General features: G+C 49.7%; 1 protein-coding gene across 1 annotated transcript in view; it reads left to right on the forward strand.

Annotated features, from left to right (window-relative positions):
• MDN1 (midasin AAA ATPase 1) overlaps positions 1–12,840 on the forward strand; it is a 125,963-nt gene extending 113,123 nt beyond the window's left edge. Inside the window, exons 62-71 of the mRNA XM_068117494.2 lie at positions 5,514–5,615; positions 6,250–6,451; positions 6,611–6,796; positions 6,915–7,126; positions 7,902–8,017; positions 8,200–8,374; positions 8,882–9,070; positions 9,268–9,340; positions 10,966–11,108; positions 12,101–12,840. Of these exons, the coding sequence (XP_067973595.2) occupies positions 5,514–5,615; positions 6,250–6,451; positions 6,611–6,796; positions 6,915–7,126; positions 7,902–8,017; positions 8,200–8,374; positions 8,882–9,070; positions 9,268–9,340; positions 10,966–11,108; positions 12,101–12,280 (1,578 nt within the window). The 3' untranslated portion in view covers positions 12,281–12,840. The remainder of the gene's footprint in view (positions 1–5,513; positions 5,616–6,249; positions 6,452–6,610; positions 6,797–6,914; positions 7,127–7,901; positions 8,018–8,199; positions 8,375–8,881; positions 9,071–9,267; positions 9,341–10,965; positions 11,109–12,100) is intronic.
• The last annotated feature ends 2,483 nt before the right edge of the window (positions 12,841–15,323 follow it).

A 15,323-nucleotide genomic window follows, 5' to 3' on the forward strand; every position in this document is an offset into this window, starting at 1 on the left:
CAGGGTGAAGTGCTTCACCCCGGTCTCCAGCACGCGGAAAGGCCCGTCGTACGGGGGCCGCAGTGGTGTCCGGTGGGCATCGTGGCGGATGAAGACGTACTCCGCCGTGCGAAGCTCCGGGGCGACGTGCGTCGGTGGGTGCCCGTGGCGTGCCGTTGGCACCGGGGCGAACCTCTGGGTGGTCTCCGACAGAGCGGAGCGCTGCTGTGCCGCGGACCATGGTGCCGTGGAGTCGGGGAGGAACTCGCCCGGCACCCGCAGCGGTTGCCCGAAGACCAACTCCGCCGCGGATGCGCGCAGGTCCTCCTTGGGCGCCGTCCGGAGGCCCAGCAGGACCCAGGGGAGCCTGTCCACCCAGCCGCCGTCGCGGAGGGTGGCCCGGAGCGCGGCCTTCAATGAGCGGTGAAATCGCTCACACAGGCCGTTAGCCTGGGGGTGGTAGGCCGTGGTTCGGTGCAGCCAGACCCCGAGCCCCTGCGCGACCGCCCCCCAGAGCTCCGAGGTGAACTGGGGGCCGCGGTCGGACGAGATGTCTGAGGGGGCGCCGAACCGGGCGACCCAGGTGGCGATGAAAGCCTGCGCGACGTCCGCCGCCGTCGTCGACGCCAAGGGCATGGCCTCCGGCCACCGGGTGGTGCGGTCCACCATGGTGAGGACGTGGGTGAAACCCCGCGAGGGGGGCAGAGGTCCCACCAGGTCCACGTGGACATGGTCAAACCGGCGTTCCGGCACCGTAAACGGGGCCAACGGGGCCTGGGTGTGCCGGTGCACCTTGGCGCGATGGCACGCGAGGCACGTCCTGGCCCAGCCGCGGACGGCCTTCCGGAGGCCATGCCAGACGAATTTGTCGGCGATCAACCTTTGGGAGGCCCTCGCGCCCGGGTGGGACAGGCCGTGGATGGCGTCAAACACCTGGCGCTGCCAGCCCGCGGGCACGATGGGGCGAGGCCGCCCGAGGGAGACGTCGCGCAAGAGGGCCGCGCCCATGCCGTCGAACGGCACCTCGGTGATGCGGAGGCCCGTGACGGCGGTCCGCAAGGCCTGGACGTCGGGGTCAGCGGCCTGGTCCGCTGCCATCCGGGCATAGTCGATGCCGAGGTGGACTGCGTGGGCGACGGCCCGGGAAAGGCAATCCGCCACCGGGTTGTCCTTCCCCGCGACGTGCCGGATGTCCGTCGTGTACTCGGACACGGCTGAGAGGTGACGCTGCTGCCGGGCCGACCACGGCTCGGTGACCTTGCCCATCGCGAAGACCAGCGGCTTGTGGTCGACGAAGGCCGTGAATGCACGGCCCTCGAGCAGATGGCGGAAGTGCCTGACCGCCAAGTGAAGCCCGAGCAACTCGCGGTCGAAGGTACTGTAACGGCGTTCGGGCGGGCGAAGCTGCCGGCTAAAGAACGCCAGCGGTTGCCAAGCTCCACGCACCCATTGCTCGTGCACCGTGCCCACCGCGTAGTCCGAGGCGTCGGTGGTGAGGGCGATCGGCGCATCGGGCGCCGGGTGCGCGAGCATGGTGGCGTTAGCCAAGGCGAGCTTCGCGCCCGTGAACGCCGCGTCCATCTGCTCGGTCCAGGTGACGTCGCCTTTGCCCGGCTTACCTCGGAGAGCTTCGTGCAGGGGGCGCAGGAGCTGGGCGATACGGGGCAGGAACCGATGGTAAAAGTTCACCATGCCCAGGAACTCCTGCAGCCCCCTGATCGTGCGGGGGCGCGGAAACCCCTTCACCGCCTCCACCGCCTCCACCTTGGCCGGCAGGGGGACGGCTCCGTGCCTGGTGACGCGGTGCCCCAGAAAATCGAGTTCGGCGACGCCGAACCGGCACTTTGCGGGGTTCACAATCAGGCCATGCTGGCCCAGGCGTTCGAAGAGCGTGCGGAGGTGGTGTTGGTGCTCTTCGCGGGACGCGCTGGCGACGAGGATATCGTCCAGGTAGACGTATACAAAATCCAAGTCGCGCAGGATGCTGTCCATCAGCCGCTGGAACGCCTGAGCCGCATTCTTCAGACCGAAGGGCATCCGCAGGAATTCGAAGAGTCTGAACGGCGTGATGACCGCCGTCTTCGGGACGTCCTCCGGCCTGACGGGGACCTGATGGTAACCGCGTATGAGGTCCACCTTCGAGAAGAAGGACATGCCCGCCAAACGGGCGGAAAAGTCCTGAATGTGGGGGACGGGGTAGCGGTCGGGGGTGGTGGCGTCATTGAGACGGCGATAGTCCCCGCACGGTCGCCATCCCCCGCCGGGCTTCGGCACGATGTGCAGCGGCGACGCCCAAGCACTCTCCGAGCGCCGAATGATGCCGAGTCGCTCCAGGGTAGCGAACTCCGCTTTTGCTACCGCCAGCTTCGTCGGCCCGAGGCGGCGTGCCCGGGCGTAGACCGGTGGCCCGACGGTGGGGATGTGATGGGCCACCCCGTGCTTGACGGCCCCCGCCGAGAAGGTGGGCCGCGTGAGGGCCGGGAAGCCGGCGAGGAGGCGGGTGAATTTGTCCGCTGCCGGAAGCGTACAGATCAACGTGGCCGGAACCGAACCGTTCAGCAAGCCGCTCGGTGAGCCGCTCAGTGGGCTGCTCGACGAGCTGGGCAGCGCACAAGCGAGCGAGCTGAACGTCTCGGCCTGGACAAGACGTCTGTGCTTTACGTCGACCAGGAGCCCATTTGCGCACAGGAAGTCCGCGCCAAGCAATGCCATGGGCACGTCGGCGGTGACGAACGACCATCAGAAAACCTGCCCTCAGAACCGCAGAGAGAGGCAGCGTTTTCCGTACGTACGGATGGGCGTCCCGTTTGCGGCAAGCAGCGCGGGGCCCCCGCCCGCGGCGTGCTTGTCCGACGTACCGGCAGGAACGACACTCACCTGCGCTCCTGTGTCGCACAGGTAACGGCGCCCGGATAAGGTGTCCGTGATGAACAGCAGGCTGTTCGAACGGCCGGCGCTCATTGCCACTATCGAGCGCCGGCCCGGGCGTTTCCCGACCTGTTGAAGGAGCATGGCGGATGACACTGTCGAGCCTCGTGGCCGAACTTGGCGTGGAACCAGCACCAGGTGTTGGAGCTGGAGGAGTGCGGCTGGCTCCGCCAGGCCGGCGGAGTTGGCGGTGCTCCCCGCGGTGGCGGTTTTCGCCGAGGCGGTGGGCGGGGCGTGGCGGCGGCCACGAGGTGCGTATCAGCATGCTGCGTATGCTGTGTAAGCTGATGCTGTGGATCAGCATCATCAGCAGCATCAGCCTCGAGGTCCGTGACGGCCGCACCGACTCTCGCCCGTGTGTCCGAAGCCGCGAAGTACCTGTCCGCCGCGGCGGCCAATGCTCGGGGTTCCGTTAGCACGGTCCCGGCCAACGCGAGGCGTACCTGTGCTGGAAGTTGGCGACGGAAAAGCGCCCGGAATAGAGAACCAGGGGCTTCGTCGCCCAACAGTGACAGCATATGGTCCATTCGGACCGACGGGCGCGTGTCGCCGAGCTCGGGGAGATCCAGGAGGCGGTTGGCCCGTGCGTCCTCCGTGAGGCCGAACGTGGCTAGGAGCAGCCGCTTGAGTGCCTCGTACTTGTGGCCGTCCGGTGGGTGGCGAAGGACGGACACAACTCGAGCGGCCGTGCCGGGCTCGAGGGAGGCGACGACGTGGCAGTAGCGCGTGTCGTCGTGGGTGAGGCGCCGAAGCTGAAACTGGGCTTCGGCTTGGACGAACCAAACTTCGGCCTGGGCCTCCCAAAATTCGGGAAGTTTAATCGACATCGCGTTGTTGGCCATGGCAATGGCGTCGTGTTTGGAAGGATCGCTACGGCAGATCCAACGTCGAGGGTCACCAGTAAAGCGCGGTGTTACGCGCGCTGTTTGTAAACAAGGAGGAAGCGGACAACGCGGTAATTTGTAAGAGTCTTTATTCAAGAGCTCACTGTAACACTGAACTCTCAGGGCTGCGCGCCCCGTGTATATCGTGAGGCCACGCCTCTCTCCCGGGCGTGGCCCACCCCCACTCGGTGTGCGGGGTGATGTCACCACGTCAGTGCTTTCGTGTCCGCCACAGTGTAATGCGCTGGTAAAGGTTTACACTGACGAGTGCCTCATTTGAGGTGTGTGAGTGAATGAGGAGAAGAAACCCACACAGGTCGTGACAACAACAACAACAAACAACATGCATTTTAAAAGGCCATTTTCCCTGCTGGAGCGGGGGTTAGCCTTGCGGTCCCCATGACAATCTTCTCCATTTTGCCCTATTTTCTGCATCTCTCCTTGTTAACCCCCTTGCCCGCATTTCTTCTTCCACCATCTTTAGCCAAGTCTTTCTCGGTCTTCCCCGTCTTCTACTTCCTTCTACATTCATTTCCATCACTCTTCTCAACCAGTCACTTTCATCCTTCCTCAACACATGACCAAACCATCTCAACCTGTTCCTCTTCACAGCATCAATCACAGGCTCTATTCCCATCAAGGTCGTGACAGAATGCAAAAATTTGAAAGAAGGAAAGTTAAAGACAGAGATGGAGGCACACCATCCATGCTGGATGCGCACACCATCAAGAGGGCAGATAATTCGAAAAGATAACAATTGTGAATGAAAAAATAGAGAGAGCTTGAGAAGGTTGATTGATCGATCGATTGATTGATTGAGTGCTCTGCTTGAAGGCAGGTCCTTGGTTGCTCGGCGAGAGTGATACTAGGTGGTTTGCCATTGCCTTCCCAGCAGTTAGTGAGGGCAGGAATTTGTAATTTTCTCAGGATGCCGGTGATAACTCGTCAACTCCAGTTTGCCTTTCATGACGTTAAAATATTTTTCCAAATGCTGCCCATCCTGCTCTAGTTCTTCTTCAATGGGATCTGTATCCATTTGTACGAGTTGTCCAAGGACCTAAGTGAATGTAATTGCTGCTTTCATCAATTTTGGAAAGATCGGGCTGAATATCTTCCTTTATTACCTCAGCCACCCAAGGTTATGTTTTCCCCCCTGTCTTTGTTTGTTTGTTTGTTTGCTTGCTTGTAAACAAGATATCTCAAAAAGTTCCTGACGGATTCTGACGACAGTTTGGTGGACAGGTTGGTTAAGTGACAAGAACAAGCCGATTGGTTCAGGTCCAAATCCAGATCCGACTCATCAGTGGGATACAAAACGTAAACTGTTCAGCCTGGCGGAGGTACGCGCTCTACCGAGTGCCGTTCTAGTTTCGACATTACTTTTGTCTTGATAATACCGTACTCGTTTTTGGTCTGATCTTTTGACTCTCCAAATTGAGTTCTTTCCATCAGGATTTTCGATTTTAATGTTGTAATCTTCTAATCATACGTAGGTGGTTTAATGTTTCTCCAAAGACAGTAATTCCTGCATCCTCCCAATTCAGCAGTTGGAACACTCCCAGGCATGCAGTGAACCATTTTGGTGAGATTGTATCTCCATCTGACGCCCCTTTCGATCGTGATCTTGTAACTACTTTGGTCCCGTTTCAAGGTTGCCGTTCCAGTATTGCATACCTTGCGGTGATGATGGTGAAGAACAACACTTTTCGTTTTGTATTTTAGGAGCTTGGAGATGGGAACGCAGAGAGTGGAGAAGCGGAGGGCCATGCCTGTGAACGCAAGACGCGCTTTACTCATTTGGATTCTCATCATACCGATTCACGGGTGAGTAAATCGCCTTGCTGTGCTCGCATAAAGTCTGATTACACTGAAACCCACTTGCTCCTGGGTTTTCGGTCATAGTTTTTGGCCTTGGTAAAAACCTGGCAAGAATGCTGTCATCGGAACCCTCATTGTGTGTGTGTGCGTGTGTGCGTGTGTGTGTGTGTGTGTGTGTGTGTGTGTGTGTGTGTTTGTTGTTTTCACCTCTGTCTGTTTGTGAACAAAATATCTCAAAACGTGGACGGGTTCAGGCGAAATTTGGCAGAGATGTAGCGTTTGTAACAAGGACGAAATGATTAGATTTTGGTGAAGATCCAGATTCGGATCCGGCTACTATAATTTTTTAAGTGATTCTTCATCATTGGGAGATTGGGCCAAAAACGATACATCGCAGGATATCTCAAAAAGTTGTGGATGGATTTGGACGAAACTTGTTGGACAGGTTGTGTGTGTGACCAGGAAGAATCAATTTAATTTTGGTGAACATCCAGCTCGTATAATTTTTAAGTGATTCTTCACCATTGAGTGATATGGCCAACCAGGTGGAGGTATGCTCTCTACCGAGTGCCGATCTAGTTACATATGTAAATATGGCAGCATTCCCAACCCCTCTGACCTGCTTTTGTTTCCCTGCCAGCAATACAAGCGTAAACCTGGATTTGTAGATCAGGATCGGACTTTGTCATCCCAAGAAGATCGAGTTAGCAAGCGCTTGAAGACTACACAGTCATCTGATCAGAACCCACCATCCAGCGAAGAAGGAAAGAGGCCTCCGATAGAGGCGGAACAATACCAGCATGTGGCTGAAGCTGATGGACAATTTGACAAGGCCACTTGGGGTGAGGAATACATTGGATGGTTTGATAAGTCTCGGTTACTTTGTCATCCCCATTATCCAACTTCACCCTCCACCTCCATGTTCTAAATGTTTTTATTTGATTTTATATCCACTCTGGCACGGAGTGTAAAATTACTTTCAAATCTCTTTTTTGCAACAGATGCTGCTACGGTAGAACAGCAGCAGCAATGTGGTGGTGAGGGTAACGAGGAGGAAGAGCAAACTGAGGGGACAGAAGACGTTCCTGAAGATGCAGATGAACAGGATCTGGAGGGGGCACCTGAACATATTCAGTCAAGCAAGGTCTTGAAGAACAACAAAGAGCGACCATCTGATGGAGAACAGGGTGGGTAGTTATTTTTTGTGGATCAAGGTATACTGCGGTCGGGTTGTCTGAGGGAATGGCATGCTGAGATTTTCACCAAGGAAAGGAATTCAGACACATGGTGCACAACTCTGCTCAGGTTCAGAAGAAGTTGGCAAGGAGCTTGATGCAATTGAGGAAACCATGGAAGATCGGTTAAATTTGACCAAGAGCTCCAGGAGCAAGGAGTCAACATTCCATACGGCAGTCTGGCCTCTTCCTGAGACGACACCACTGCAAGACCCAGAGGAATTGCGACGGGAGTTACAGGAGCAGCTGGAAGCCTGGGCCAGCCAGCCTTTCATCCAGGAGGTGTGATGACTCTTCCATACCTGTTTGTGGTTAATCGAATGTGGCCGCTCGCCATCACTTCCTTCTTTGTCTCCGTTCTGCTCTGTCCTGTCATCTTTATTCTCATCTTCCTCCTGCTTTTCTCCTCCATCAATCCATCCATACTTTGACCAGCCTCGCCCTCGGTTTCAACTTTTTTCAATCGTGGTGCGTGATTTGTTTTTATTTTGACGTTTAAAGCTTCTCATCTTTATTTACCTGTAAGTAAAACAACTTTTCAAAGCTGAGCATTATTGGATCTTATCGTTGTCAAAACTTTCACTTTACATATTTGTGTGAAAAGTAAAGCTCCATTAAAGAAGCAAATTTGACACATCGACCTGCCTGCGAAACACCAGGATGACAGTTTATAGATTGGTTGAGATTCAAACCCAGGCTAGACAGCTCAGGTGTGTGTACATACCTGGAGGCTCTTCTCCCAAATCCTTCATGTAAGGTCGTAAAGTATGTAAGGTCATAAAGTGACAGTTAATCGATCCGTCAATACAGTTTTGAAACTTTTTTGTTTCAAAAACTTTTTTTCCAATACAGAAAAGTTTTGAAACGCTCATGTGTCGCTAGTTTGTTCGGTCACTTGTCTTTTTGGAGCCGTTGAACTCTAAGCATTGATCGGGATTTCATAAATCGAATGATAGTTGTGGATTCCACCACTCGATCCATGTTAACGGTGTTGGAGGTTTCGCAATAACTTATCTGATGAATGTTGCAATCTTGTGGTTGCTTTTTGGGGCTGCAGGAAGCAGCAATGGTAGAGACGTGGAGGCGGTACCTCCAGCTGACAGCGCCGCTCGCCCAGCACCTTTGCGAACAACTCCGTCTCGTTCTGGAACCGACACAGGCTGCCGAGTTAAGGTATGAAGGACGTTAAATGTGCCGTTGGGGTTGTATAAGAGTGTGGAAAATTCACCTCTGGAATTGAATATCCTCACTTGGTTGCAACAAATGGAAGGCTGGAGAAAGTGGTTTGGGGGTGTGGCTTTATGGAACAGGCTTCGACATGCATTTCTTCTTCTTCGTTTTTTCTGCATTTGCAGGGGTGACTACCGTACAGGTAAGCGGTTGAACATGCGCAAGGTGATTCCCTACATTGCAAGCCAGTTTCGTAAGGACAAGATCTGGTTGAGACGTACCAAGCCCAGCAAGAGGACATACCAAGTGTGCTTGGCAATAGATGACTCTTCAAGCATGATGAGCAACCGATCTAAGCAGGTATCACATGTAAAAACGTGTTGTACTGCACATAATTTGCTAATCATCACAAAAATTCGAGTAACGAGGCTCACGGGAGAGTGGGACAACAGAGGGCAAATGGTCGGCAGCCAAAGTGGCTTAAAGGGAAAGCAACCGGACAGTAATGTACGGATGCATAACAGTACGAGGAGACGAGTGACAGGTGAAAGGGGGACAGCGGCTCAGGGTGTATCGAAAAGCTCAGATGGAGATATCAAGAGTTGGCGGTTAGGAGTAGACTGGAGGCCTGTAGGGAAACGCATGAAACAACAGACACCTCCACATGCAGAAGGAGAGGGGGAGGAAAGAATGGAGGTGAGTGTTCTGCTTTGACTCATGTAGGTGAACAAGCTAAAAGTTTCTGGTGGAAAACTTGCAATCTGTCTTGAGTAAGAAGCAGGCCCTGAGACACTGAGACAGCCTCCTGTCATAAAGGAACGAATTGCATTCCCTGCTGAGTGCTGTTTACCTTTGCTTTATCACCAGTTGGCATTCGAAAGCTTGGCTGTCATCGGCAGTGCTCTGGGACTGCTGGAGGTCGGCCAGGTGTCCGTGTGTAGTTTTGGTGAGGACGTGCAGCTGCTGCACCCTTTCCACGAGCCCTTCACGGAGCAGGCTGGTGCACGGATCCTGCAGCGATGCTCCTTTCAGCAAAGGCAGACCCGCGTTGCACAGGCAAGCCATTGTGCTCCATTTATTTTAATTTCCTTTCAAATCAATTGCCTCTGTTTTCCTCTTAACTTGTGCTTCCGTTTGTTCATCGTGAGACTCGGGTAAGAACACTCGCTGCCTGGTCTTGCAGAGTTGGACAAATGATCAGTTATGTTTTGTTTTCGACCGTGGACATACTGATAAAATATGTTCATGCCTAGTTCCTGGAAGCTGTTGTTGGGATGTTCTCATCGGCACGGTGGAACAGTCTTCACCGGGCAACGGCCCACCCCGGTAAATTTATTTTATTTCATTTTTGAAATTTTTGGGACTGCTGGAGGTTGAAATTTTATTTTATTTATTTAACAAAATGTGCGTTCTTCACCATGAGAAAACTCGCTTTTTTGGACAGAATGAAATGGGTGTGTTGAATGATCAATTCAAGTCCTTCGTATCACCACTAAAGTAGTTTATAAATCGGCGTCGATCATATTTATGCTTTCCCAACTCGAAATGTTTTGCAGTTGCATCGTGACGGTGACGTGATGCTTGTTGTCCTTCAGGTGGTATTTCCAAAATCTGAGAATTAATTGAATGTGAATTATCAAATTTCACGCTTTGGGCTGGCAGGATGGCTGAGAGGTATGCCCACCCCGCCTATAAGCTGTCTAGCATCTAGCCTGGGGTTGGAATCTCAGCCCAACTACAAACTGTCATCCTGGTGTTTCATGGGCAGAGTGATTCATCAAGGTGTGTGCCGTCCCTCAGGTGGATGTTAAAGGTGGGGTCCTAGGTACTCGCGTTAGTTGATGTTAAATATCCCATGGTGTCTTTCATAAATAGTCGGGGAGCTATCGCCGGCACCATGAACAAATTACAAATTCCTCCCCTTCCGAGCATCAGGCCTGGCCAGCCGGTTCGTGAAAGACTTGGACCAAAAACTTCTGCAAGCCAAACCCACAAGAACGTGGGAATAATTGTGGTCGTTCAAGAAGATTAAGTTTCTCGCTGTGCGCCGTTGTTTGAGAGGTAAAAACGACAGACGCACCGTTGACCATCGAATCGCAGCTTCAGTGAATTTCCCGGTGATTTCTAACTCTGAAGATGTTAACGCCAGGTCAGGTTCCTTGGTTGGATGGAAAGCATCACCAATGGTTCCAGTGCGACTGTCTCTTAAATCCGTGTCGTTTTTCATGACTCCGTCTTCAGTGTTCCCCGAAGGTGTTACAAATTCGATAACCCGACCATATAATGTTTTGTACTATTTTGGGTTGTCGATGACCTCTCTTCCTTGGAAGGTCTGGAAATGACCAAAGGAAAGAACTATTTGGAACTTGCAGTGCCCCAGATTATATTTGAAATGCGTTAAATCGACCTCTTTGCAATTGCGGTCATTTTTCGACCCTGAAAATGCTGCGTTCTCCTCTCAAATTATATGTTGTATTTATTTGATTCTTGTAAATTGGTGAAAACTGAACCTTTTTGAGGAGATCAGCAGAAGAATCCTCATAATCCGTAGATGCATCGCATCGCTCCGTGTCGGCAGAAATTCAAACGGCAGCTTTTCATCAACTGGAAGTTGACAAAGATCTGCTAAACCGCTGTGGGAAGCAAGCTCGTCATTGGGGCTCATTGGTCTTCTTGCTCCAACAAACTTCTCGGACCCAAAGCATCAGCTTTGCTTTGCTTCCTGATGTGGTTAACATATACCATTGCCAGTTTTCAGTTGACAAACTCGTCGTCAGAATCCTCATGTTTATGAGTGAAAATCAACATTTTCCGCTGTGTTGCCTCCATATGTTTTAGCAACCTCGTGAAATTTAGTGATTCGAGATGAACTTCATTACTGACGATTTTTCTTTTTATTTGTGTGATTTTATTTTCATCACCACCCATTTGTGGTCCTCCCCATTCCACAGAGACAAACCAACTGCTTTTGGTGGTGTCGGATGGGCGTGGACTTTTCTTAGAGGGCCGGCGGCGAGTGGAGATGGCTGTGCAAGCAGCACGACAAGCTCAGATATTTGTCATCTTTGTCATCTTGGATAACCCTGATAGTCAGGTCAGACTCAGACTGCGTGACACAGTCATCGTGCCCGTATGTGTGCGTGTGCGTGTGCGAATATATGTTCGCTTTGAAAATGGTTTTCTCTGCAACCGCTTGTCTGATCAATGCGAAACTTTAAACCTAAGAGGGACTCTCCCCATGGAGAATATTTTATTGCTAACTCTGATGTCATAGGTCACATGTTATGGCAGCCATATTGTATTAAATTAAAAATTTGTACATCATTTTCTCTGAAACGGCTCAATGGAAAAAATTTAAACTTGGCATACGTCATCAACGCCCCATGGGGTATATAGGGTGACATCGATTACGTCATCGGTTAAATGGTATTTCAGGCAAATTAGTTGAATTGAAATCCTTATCCAAAAATCCGAAACTTCATATGTATGATCTATGACCCAATGTGAGTGCAGAATTTCATTTATGATGTCGTATGCCACATGGTATGGCAGCCATTTTGGATTAAAGGAAAAAATTTGGACCTTAGTTTCCCTGAAACCACTCAACGAAAAAAAACGAAACTTGGCTTTTGTCATCTACTCTCAGTAGGGTATATAGGGTGATGACGATTATGTTATCGGTGAAGTGGTATTCCAGCCATAATTGGTTGAACTGAAATCTTTATCCGAAAAATCTGAAACTTCATATATCTGATACATGACCAGATGTGAGTGAAGAATTAAATTTATGGCATTCATAACCCATGCAAAGAAACTATGTGACAAAATAGGGTGGGCCATAGTATCATGGATGATACGGGTATATGGGCCATAATAGTAGTTTGTTCAGTTAACTATGGTATTTTTGTTCAGAATGAATGCCGAGGTGAGACTATGTGCGATACGAGTGCTGTTGTAGTTTTTGTTTGTTTTAGCAGCCTGAGTGTGCTGAAGGAGATGTGGGATTCCGATCATAGAACCCTAACGTGCCTCTCGCCAACAGCTCAGTTGTCTCATTTGGTTTTCCCTTCTCCCAATCATGTGCAGCACTCGGTCGTGGACATACGTGTGCCAATCTTCGGCAAGCCCGGAGAAGCACCTGAAATCCGTTCCTACCTGGAGGACTTTCCATTTCCCTTCTACCTCATCCTGAGGGATGCAGCGGCACTTCCCACCACACTTGGGGATGCACTTCGCCAGTGGTTTGAGCTTGTCACCAGCATGTAGTGTGTGAAGGGACCTCCCTGGTGTTACATTGGCATTGCTGCTTTCGTACATTGTCAATATTGGTCGTGGTTTGGTTTTGCCTTGCACGCTACAAACATTGCTCGAGTAGTGTTTGTTTTACGGATGTAGTCTTGCCAAGATGCCCATCGAAGGAAAACTTTGGGATTGCTGGACCATCCACTGGAAATGACTGACCTTTTCAGGCTGAGCCATATGGGCTGGTGGGCCTGCTCAACCTCTATAATGAGCAGATGAACCGACGAGTCTCGATGCTGAGAAATGAGTTCGTTTTTAACTTGATGCTTTTCCTTTGCATCCGTGAAATATTTATTACAATTATTGTTATGATGGAAAAAAACAAATGAGAGAAAGGCAATGATGAATTGACAGGTTAATATTTTTTGGAAATAGTGTATTTTATTAAAATAACCGCTTGCTATGAACACGTTACAATACTGTACAATAACTGTTGTAAGTGTTGCAATTCTTCTCTACTTAATGTCCTTTTTGAGTTTGTTTCTTTCACAGTCAAAATAAAAACACCCTTTCCTTTACAAAGACATGGACTTTTTTCATGGAATGGGGTAGGTTCCTATTATTTTGTAATCTGTTAAAGGCCTCTGATTTGTGTGTGTGTGTGTGTGGAGCAAGAATCTATGGACCATTTGGCCTGATGGGGTGACAACAATGCTTGGGAACAAATCAGATTTACAGGCCCGGTGAAGGGAGAAGCTCCTCACATTGTCTCCTGTATCAAACGGAAATTCGCTGGCTCTGCTCATGGAACTTCAGGATAAGTTTTATCTCTGCTCATGGAACTTCAGGTGGAGGTTGCCATGTTCCTCGAAGAAAAAGAGCAACCTCTGTGGGGAAAAATTTGAGAGTCTAGATTTTGGCCTGGGCCTGGCTTATTTGTCAGGCTTTTTTCTCATTTGGATGACCTGAATCATTCAATTCAGGGGCCTGATATGACGATCATGGATGCTGGGGAGAAGTTGAAAGCATTTCTGGACAAGTTGCCCCTCTGGAAAAATCAGTTGGAGAAGGACAACTGCACAAATTTCTCAAAGGTGGAAGGGCTACTTCTGGTGCTTGAAGAGACTGAAGAAATCTTGCCAAATCACATTAGGGATCAAATTTTGACTCATTTGACAACCCTGAAAAATTCACTTCGAAATTATTTTGGCTCGAGAGCTGAAGCTTGCTGCTGCATGGATTTATAATCCATTCCTCAATGACCTGGATTGTGTGGAGGATGCTGATCTGGCAAAGGATGATTTGATTGACTTGTGAGCTCAGGAAATGGTTCAAATGATTTCCAGACAAAGAATTCTGTTTTTCAAAGATACCGATATCCCGTTCCCGTTCTTTCCAAGCCAAGTTCTTTCCAAGGGAGCTCTGCGGTCTCTCGTCCTGTTTGCCACAACTTACCTGTGTGAAGCAGGGTTTTCAACATTGCTGGTTATCAAAACCGAGTTTGAAACCGGCTGGATGCAGCAGATGATGTGCGTGTTATGTCCCATCGAGATCGACCCGATGATGATGATGATGTGCATTTTCTGTATCAACGACAGCCCCTCGTTTTCATGCCCTGGTTGTTTCTAAGTCGCAGCAACAACCATCTCATCAAGCACTTTGCCAGTTTTCTATGGTAATTATTTGCTGAAATGAATTTGATTTACTTCCTGGTGAGCCAGAATAAAGCTTTTGAAAACAACAAGAGTAGACATGTTTTTTTTATGTCTCCGCCTACAAAGTCGCCGGAGGCATTATGTTTTTGGGTTGTCTGTCCGTCCGTCCAGGCTAAACCTCGTTTTTCTCAGCAACCACATGGCCGATTGAGACGAAACTTTCAGGGTAGGAGTGACACCCATGCAGAATGTTTTTATGATAATTGTGACGTCATAGGTCACGTGGTATGGCAGCCATCTTGGATTAAAAGCAAATAATTAAAATTGTATTTCTTGGAAACCACTAAATGGAAAAATGTGAAACTTTGCACATTGTCAAGTCCTCCCAATGGGGAACAAAAACATGATAATGATGACATCATAGGTGAAGTGGTAGGCTATGCCAGCCAAAAATGTTTTGATCTAATTCCTTATCCGAAAAATCTGAATTTGCATGCACATGATCTATGACCCATTTGTATTGAAATATTAAATTTATGACATCATAGGACACATGGTTTGGCAGCCATATTGGATTGAAGGAAAATATTAAATAATTATATCGCTGAAACCGCTCACCCTATCGATGCGAAATTTTACAAATATCTAACAGCACTGTTGCATATAGTTTTTAAATGATGATGTCATAGGTCACGTGGTTTGGCAGCTATTTTGGATGCGAACGTTCGGAAAAACAAACCTCATCCCTTCAACACGAAACTTCACAAACGTGATCCCCGACCCATACATATGCAGAGTGATGGCATCTACCCGTTTTGGGACTATGCGGAGGCATATTGGCGACACAGTCGCATTGTTCTAGTTTGTTACTGGAGTTTTATGAAAATGATATTATTTAATACTTGAGCATCTGGGGGTCCATAGATTCAAAAAGGTAAACAACTGTCATATAGACAACATAAAACCCTTACGTCATGCATTCGGCTTGGTGCGAGCCAATTCTTTTGTTTTTGAAGATTTTTTTTTCTTTGATCCAATATGGCTGCCAGACCACGTGACCGATGAAGGCATACATTTAAGTTCAACAATATGATTGCGTACCGTAGATCAAAAAATTTCAAACTGATCGGACTAAGTGTTGTACTTGTTGAATTATGATTTCTCATGTGGAGGTCTTTACAATAGGCCAGGTTTCAATTTTTTCCGTAGAGCGGTTTCGGAGATATTGAGGTTCAAAGTTTTTCGGTTTTTCCAACGTAGTGCCCGTACCACGTGACTTATGACGTCTTGATTATGACTAAAAAAGAATCTCCACAAGTGGACGCACCTATTGTGAAACAACCTCGAATTTCGTTTCGTGAGGGCAGAATAACTAAATAATCATCCACTCTTTCTCAACGCAAGGCATATGT

This window comes from Myxine glutinosa, chromosome 5 (genome assembly GCF_964187855.1).
Source record: "Myxine glutinosa chromosome 5, kmMyxGlut1.1, whole genome shotgun sequence".
Taxonomy (NCBI): Eukaryota; Metazoa; Chordata; class Myxini; order Myxiniformes; family Myxinidae; genus Myxine; species Myxine glutinosa.